The following is an 8,316-nucleotide window of genomic DNA, read 5'->3' on the forward strand; positions in this document are numbered from 1 at the left end:
GTTTGTACATGTACACATTAGAGACCAGGGTGAGTTCTCAATTGAAAATAACTAAAGTAAACTACACCCATTAAATAGCATGTGGTTTTTAGCAACATGTGTAATCATTGCAGGGAAGTCTGTTCATTCCCTCAAGAAAAATGCACTGTTGCTTTCCCCTCCCCCCCCCCCCCCCCTTCCACCCCAACCACCCACTCACCTCCTCCTCCTACCCCCCCCCCCCCACCCCCCCCCCCCACCCAGGGAGGACGACGGTTCAATCCTGTCTCCGGCCATCCTGATTTAGGTTTTCCGTGATTTCCCTATTCAGGCAAATGCCGGGATGGTTCCGTTGAAAGGGCACGGCCGATTTCCTTCCCCATCCTTCCCTAACCCGAGCTTGCGCTCCGTCTCTAATGACCTCGTCGACGGGACGTTAAACACCACTAACCTAACCCAACCCCCCACCCATTTGGGAGGCCAACAGTTCAAATCTAAATCTGGCTATCCTGATGTAGGTTTCTGTGATTTCCCTAAACTGCTTAAGGCAAATGCTGGGATGGTTCATTTGGAAGGGCTTGGCTGCCTCCTTTCTCCATCCTTCCCTAATCTGAGCATGTGCTCCATCTCTAATGACCTCATTGTCAATGGGATATTAAACACTAATCTCCTCCTCCTCTTCCTCTAAAAACTACAGCACTGCTTAACAAAATAGTCCTTGTATACTCTCACTGACTTACTCATGTGAAGTTTTGTGGAAATTGCTACTAAGACCATATGTATTAAATCCTAATATTACAACTTTTGTGTTACACCACCTCATATCCACTTGGCTAGCAGAGCATGATAATGCGCTGCTTCCAGGATTCAGTGAGGCGACCTTGTACTGAATCAAATCCGACCTCATCAATTGACAACAAGGGCTGCTGAGCAGGCCAGCCTTGATATGTTTGTTATGCATTTTCCCACATCCAGCTAGGCAAATACTGGGCTGATATCCATGTCTCACCTCAGATATACACTGCACAAACATTTACAAGGCTTTCTCACACTAGAACATAAGGTTTACTCTAGGCACGGGTAGTTGGTGTGCACAACTTCTGTCCTCTATGCCCATAGAGAAATGAGAAAAGGCAAGGAAGAAGAAGAAGAAGAAGAAGATGGTGATGATGATGTTGACCTCATCTCCTTTGGGTTGCCTCATGGCAGGGAGGTACTGTCTGTGAAAGTGTTAAATTCATCAATTTTATAGGTAAAGACAGCTCTCTCTCCCAATCATTGACACCTGGTTACAGAGGATGAAATATGGGGCAGCAAAATGAATGAAACCATTAAATTTAAAGCCAGTGATGGTTCGCAAACAGTGACAGAGGGTACCAACCAAGTTCTGTCTGGCACCCATTATTGGCCACAATAGCAGTTGCAACCAGCTGAGGGACATCCAAGTAGATCTCAACTGCCCATACTTGGGCTTAGGTACACCCTTCCTCTCCCCTCCTCCAGTCTACCCCCAACAACAAGACCCTCCTATGAGGTATCAAACTACTACTCAACATTGCCTAAAAAGATGATGATACAGATGTTGTCTCAAAACTTCACCAGAAGATGATGAGAATAACACTCATTGAAATGTAATATCTTTCTGACTACTCATCCAGTAAATCAGTTTAAAAAATCAAACTGCTGTACATTTCTGTTGAGATGCCTCAGTGTGATATGTATTTAAAGTTGGTTTAATAGCATAAAATTTCACACTTATGTTGTGAAGGGATAAAAGAAGTGCCTGTATGTCTGTAATTTGCAAAGTAATTTATGTTCACATGTATTTGAAATGTTGTCTTTTGAAGCTTGTTGTCATCTTTAAGACTCAGAATAAAGCACTAAATCTTGACATATAGGTCCTAGGCGATGGGGGTCAGTGGCATCTTCCAACATCTGGGGATCGACTCACAGTCAAGGGATTCAGTCACCACCGAGCAGAGATTCTCCTGTATTGTCACACTGGCACCAACAAAGGTCAGTTACAATGTTTAAATAAACACGTTCTGCAATATGGTGTGCTTCTTTCTATTTTAATCTTACCTTACAAATTTATTCTTAATGGAGATAAGCCCTAGTGGTGGTGAAGATGATTGGCAAACTTCAGAAACATTCAGAGCTAGTGATTTTCTGATAGATAGCCAATTACCATTTTCAGTTCTAATTTTTATGACCTTGTCCTATGCTCAAATTTAATGTGATTTTTCTCCAATTGGAAATGAAACATATTGGCACCTGGAAGCTAGATATTAAGTGGGATTTTGTGACTTACACATGTGTTCTTATTACTGTTTACACATACTTTTTTGTGGCTGGTAATTACTTTTATTTATAATGGAGGGTGGCAAAAATAAAACTGACCCATAAAATATTGGTAACAGTGATTTTGATGCACCTATTGTTTGGTGTCACATGTCTGTTCATGCACATCTCCCACATGCTTCATTGCTAGTACTTTGCTGTGTCATTATGTTTAAGGGAGTGAGATGAGCAGATGTGTTTAGTGATCAGTATGCATCAGAGAATACCCACCAGTACTTTGAAAACCTTTTGCATAATCTCTAAATTGGTTTTTGGTGTGCAATGTGTGGTGTGATTTCATCCCCAAACAGTTAAGACTAATTGGTAAGTCCAGAAACTGTTTAATCCATATGTGGACCAATTTCATAAGATAAATGAATGTGTGAATATTTTCACCACAACAGAGCAACAGCACACACCACTTTGACAATCTTGTCATAAGTACTTGAGGTGTTTGTCGAAGAGAGGACAATCGACAGAGGTTCTAGAATCCTCCTGATAATCTCAGCTGCCTGCTCTCTCCATTTGAGTTTTATATGTGAGGCAAATTGAAAGGTCTGGTGTGCCCAAACAGTCATCACACAATGGGACAGCTGTAGTAGAACACTGAAAACACTTTGGATACTGCCCCTCAGGCAGAGCTGCTACATTGATAATCAAGAACAGCATTGCATCCATGTTAGTGGCAGGCATTTCCAGCATAATATCTGATGTTCATTAACAAGGGTCAGTCCTGCATCAGTGTTATTGTAAATATTTTGTGGATCAGTTTTATTTTGGCATCCTGTACATTAGCATGTTGTTTTTGAAATACTGAAGTGATCCATATGTGACCCAAATATGTGCTGTGGTAATGCATCAGTGTAAGTCAAAAATGAATCCAGTCTCTGTACTTTATAAAGTACCAATGTCAGAATGCCAATTAAATTTTGTGTGGTTCAGCCAGTGGTTAGCACAACCATTATGTGAATGCTGGCGCAAGCAAGTGGTGCACATATGATTTAACATAAAATCAAAAGTAAACAGTTCCAGTACAGATAATATTCAAGCAGGTATCATTAACTTGGAGACATACACAGTGTCATTGGTATATATATTACTGTATGTGTGATATATTAATTGCGCTAAAGAAGTGAGCATTTTTAGGCAACTTCATAGTACATACCAAGTGAAGGTATAAAGGACTGGACACCCACTCATACCCATTTTCTGTTGGAGAGAGGGGGAAATTTGAATTTTCTTTAAAAAATAAATAAATAAGGAAAGACAATTGAGAGCCTGCCATGGCACGGAGACAAATGAAAAAAATATAAAATTTCAAGTTGTTAAAGCAGGTAGTTCCTACCAGGAGAGAATGAAACCAGGAAATAGGAAATGTTATGATAACTCATAAAGTCGTGTAGCAAATTTCATAAATCAACAGAAGCATATAACACTCAAGATTCAGATGTCGAACTACAAAATAACAAAGAACTGTAGGCAACTGTAGAGCCGTGGGCAACTGGTAGATCAGACATAAAAGCTGGACAGTAATGAGAGGCAATCAGAAATGTAGAACAGGTGCGCACAATATGAATTTGTGATCAAGGAGGGGAAAGTATAGACATTGGTCAGTGCTATGATTCTTATTCATTCAACACATTAACTTTAAATCTAAACCATTCAAGGTAATATTGCATCGTATGGTAAAGCAAAATTTGGTGTTATGTCTCAATTGTACATCTACTACTTATCATTGCAATGTATCCAAGTTCACTGTATAATAGTTGTTGCAAGTATATGTTAGTTTCTGGCCAGAGAGAATCTACATACAATAGGGTTAGAGTACCTAGTATTATTTGTCTCATAGTAAGATAAATATAGATTGATTTTATGGCTTTTTCAGAGTATCCACGCTTCCAGTTGGACTTGGAGAAGGGTCCAGTCAACTACTAGAGTACATAGATCGGTTTGACACAATACAGCAGCATTTGAGATTGGGAACACCACGAAAAAGCTGAGCGTATGTTGCAAAATGTAAAACATTATTTTATAAACGATGTGTACAAAAGTCATTAAGTGTGTCTCATCAGTGCAGTTAAGTAATATTTATTTTTACCTTTATATAACCAAAATTTGATTGCTTAATACAGTTGTAATGTTCCACTAATCTTTTATTACGTAATTTTTCAACCAAAAATAGTACCATATCTAGACAGATGCTATTCTGGTATCATTTATGTTGTTAGCTGTGTGTGCTTCTTTTGTACTTTAGCTTATGCTTATCAGGGCCTATATAGGTCTCTTTTACATTGTGTAAAGCTTTCCACCGTTCTGTAAAGTACATCTCAACAGCACTGAGACTGTGTGATTGGTGTTCTGAAACACATCTTTTTATGGAAGATTTTTCAGATCTGATATGTGTATTTTTATTAATGAACTGGCTGTGTCAGCTGGTATAACAAGTGTATAGTTTTATTTTTAAGCTGGAGCGTGATGTGTAATATTGTTCATGGGATCAGAGGGGACACAATCAGAAATAAAACTCAAATAAAGCACTTTTAGATACCAAAGATGTATAGATCCATTTTGGCAGTTCTGCTATGAGTTAGTAGACCATGAAAGCTGGTATTCAGTATTAAAGAAAATATTGTTTGTCATAAGGAATTAGGAGTGGCTTTTAGTCTACATAACTTGCGCAGTTACATGCGGAACAACCATATTGGGAATTCGTCTTCTCTGTAAAAAATAAATATGTACTCGTATTTACATTAAGCACTATTACATTCACGAGCCACAGTCACTGTGCTAATTTCAAAATTTAACTGATATTGTCTGCAGACCGGTGACACTTCATTGTTTAGAGTACAGCTTTATCTGTGGTACAAAGAAATAATTTTTTTGTCAGTGAATGGTAGACACTGGATGAATATGTAATCTGTTTTGTGTAATTTAAGAGAATGTACTCTTCTTTTAGTCTTTGCCTTGAAACATACTGAGGTAGGTGAATGAAAGTACCAGCCAATGTAACTTAATTTGTAAATTATTCTCTCATAAGTATTTTGATAGCTAATCTATCAATGAGAAAGTTCTTGCATAAGTAACCTTGGGCACGGTAACCTTCTTTTTGCAGCTGATTGTATCATGACAACTACCAAGTGACAAACATTATATTGTATCATGACAACTACCAAGTGACAAACATTATATGTACCATTACATTAGTCTACTTTTTATCATCTGCTGATATACTTCATATGCCATTTTGTTTTCTAGTTGTCGTTAATGTTTAAAGTGAATGAAACTGAGAGCTTCCACAAAATCTGGATCCTATGTATAAAAGACTTGTGCACAATAACAGCAGAGTTACAAATTGGGCACAGGTATTTAATTGTTGTTGTGATGTATTTCTTAGGAAACAGGGTGTGTGAATATGTGAACATTTTCTGAGGGAGCATATTTAAATAGTGTCAGCAGGAACAAGCCAATAATTTGGGCTCTGGTTTTTATACGCACAGCTTATTCCACCTCCATGAATTGCTAACAAGCACAGAGAAAGAAACTGGATATGGCTGTATGCAAGCCATGTTGTTTAAATATTTTTTATTTACTTTTCCCCCTGATGCACATAATTTAATGTATAATGATATAAATGCTATTTCTAAGAGATATGTCTGAAATTTCAGGATAATGTTTTACACAAGCAGAAGTCTTGCCCTTTGTTAATAAATAATTTATTTACTGTGCATGTAAATGATTCCAAATACACAGAAAACTAATTTATTTATTTTGTGTCTGTGTATGTGTGATTGACCTGTTCAGTATAAGAAACTGTTGTACATTTAATATGCTTTCATTATTTAAATAGATATATATCTTTTTATTTGTATCTCTGTATATTGTGATTCTGTATATTGCACTGTGTACCTGTGAGAAATATATTACTGCGAAAACTAATCATATCAGTATGATGTCATTTATTATTGAGCTTAAAAATTGAGTAATAAGGTACAAAACAGTGTGACCTATGTATAAATGGTGCCACAATTTTGTATGACAAAAACTATTATTTTAAAAAGAAAATTTTCACTCAGCATCTATGAAGATTGTGTGCTAATAGACTGATGATGTTCCTTGTGATTCAAGTGCCTATCCGGAAAGGATTGTAATTTTATAAAAGTGTGATAATAACAATAAAAGAGAAAAAATGCATAGTATCAACATTTGAATCAAAGATCATTGCAAATAGTTGTATTAACAGGCACATTACTCCTGCACAAACGTTTATTTGTAAAGGTAAGCAGTGAAATACATTCCCCTCCTCTCCCATTTTGACTTGGTGCAATGCCAGCAGGCCTTGTAATATATTATTTTTGAATGGAATGGATTGTGTCTTGAAAACATTGTAAGCTGAACACATACGAAGTACAAAAAAAAAAGTTTTTGAAGTGTAGTAAAATTAAGTCAGTGGATACTGAGGAATTAGATTAGGAAATGACACACGAAATGTTGTAGAAGAGTTTTGCAGTATGAGTATCAAGGTAATTGAAAATGGCCAAAGTAGAGAGGATATAAAATGCAGACTGTAAATATCAGGAAAAGCATCACTGACAAAGAGAGATTTGTTAACATCCAATATAAACTTAGGTGCTAAGAAGTCTTCCTGAAAGCATTTGGAGTGTGGCCTTATATTAAAATGAAACTTGGACAATAAGTGGTATAGGCAAGAATAGAACAAAAGCTTTTCAAGTATACTGTTACAGAAGAATGTTTAAGATTAGATCTTAGATCAGTAGAGCAGATAATTAATGGATAGATACTGAATCGATTTGGGGAGAGAATGTTATGACACAACATGTGTAAAAGAAGTGATTTAACGATAGGATACATCCTGAGGCATTAAAGGATGTTTATGGGGCAAGGGGGAGGGGGGGGGGGGCAAAAACTGAGGATGCAGACCAAGCCTTTACTACAGTAAGCTGGTCCAAGTGGATCTACATACACTTACAGCAGTAATACAAACATGAAGGGGATTGCGCGGGTAGAATGGCATGGAGATCTGCATCAAACTAGTCTTCTGACTGAAGACAAAAAAATTTAGTTCATCATAGCATGAAATGAGCCGTACTGTTTCAACACATTCTATAAAAACATACTTGTTTGTGTGAAATGCCACACAAAAATTGGATAGATAAAAACTGACTCACCAAGTGGTGGCAGAACACACACATAAAAGACAGTCATTTAAAATTGACAAACTTTCAGAGCCAGTGGCTCCTTCTTCATGCAGAAGTGTTGTAGGTGAAGGAAGAGGGGTGAAGGAAAAGGACTGGGGAGGTCTAGCTAGGAAAAGGGGTAGATTTTGGGAAAGTCAGTGTAGACTTACCATACAGCATGCGAAGGAAACTAATTGTTGGGGACTGCATCAGACAAGATTTGAACACCAGAGAGCTTAAAAGGTGGAAGACAGGATAATATGTAGACAGAGATTACTGCTTATACATCATGCATGAGTTAATAAGAGTGAAAAGTTAAGTGCATTGTACATAACAGAGGTGGCAGGGGGTGGTGGTGAAAAATAGACGGGATAGACAATAAAAGATGTAGAAAACTAAAACAGAGTGAAGCAAATAGTAGTTACAGTGAAGAAATGCTGAGATCGAAGAAATTAACATAAATTAAGGTCAGATGGGTGGCGAAAACCAAGGACCTGTTGTAGTGCTAGTTTCCACCCTGGTGGTGGTAGGAGGTTGCATAGGGCAAGTCTTGTAGCAGGGAAGGACATAGGGGCAGGAGCCATAGGGTAGGGAGATGGATGCAGAAAGAGCAATATTCCTGAGATTGGGAGTGCAATGAAAAGCTATTCTAGGTGTGGTGGGCAAAATTTCAGACCGAATGGATCTCATTTCAGGGCATTATTTTAGGAAGTCACGGCCATGTTGAAGTAGCTGATTAACAAATTCCAGACCAGGATAATACTGAGTCACCGATGGTGTGCTCTGAAGTTGTTTTTTGGAG

General features: G+C 37.7%; 1 protein-coding gene across 1 annotated transcript in view; it reads left to right on the plus strand.

Moving 5' to 3' along the window:
• The window catches only part of LOC126456042 (A-kinase anchor protein 9-like), a 499,264-nt gene extending 494,930 nt beyond the window's left edge, over positions 1-4,334 (plus strand). Inside the window, exons 52-53 of the mRNA XM_050091796.1 lie at positions 1,878-1,995; positions 4,205-4,334. Of these exons, the coding sequence (XP_049947753.1) occupies positions 1,878-1,995; positions 4,205-4,319 (233 nt within the window). The 3' untranslated portion in view covers positions 4,320-4,334. The remainder of the gene's footprint in view (positions 1-1,877; positions 1,996-4,204) is intronic.
• The last annotated feature ends 3,982 nt before the right edge of the window (positions 4,335-8,316 follow it).

The sequence above is a fragment of the Schistocerca serialis genome, chromosome 2 (assembly GCF_023864345.2).
Source record: "Schistocerca serialis cubense isolate TAMUIC-IGC-003099 chromosome 2, iqSchSeri2.2, whole genome shotgun sequence".
Taxonomy (NCBI): Eukaryota; Metazoa; Arthropoda; class Insecta; order Orthoptera; family Acrididae; genus Schistocerca; species Schistocerca serialis.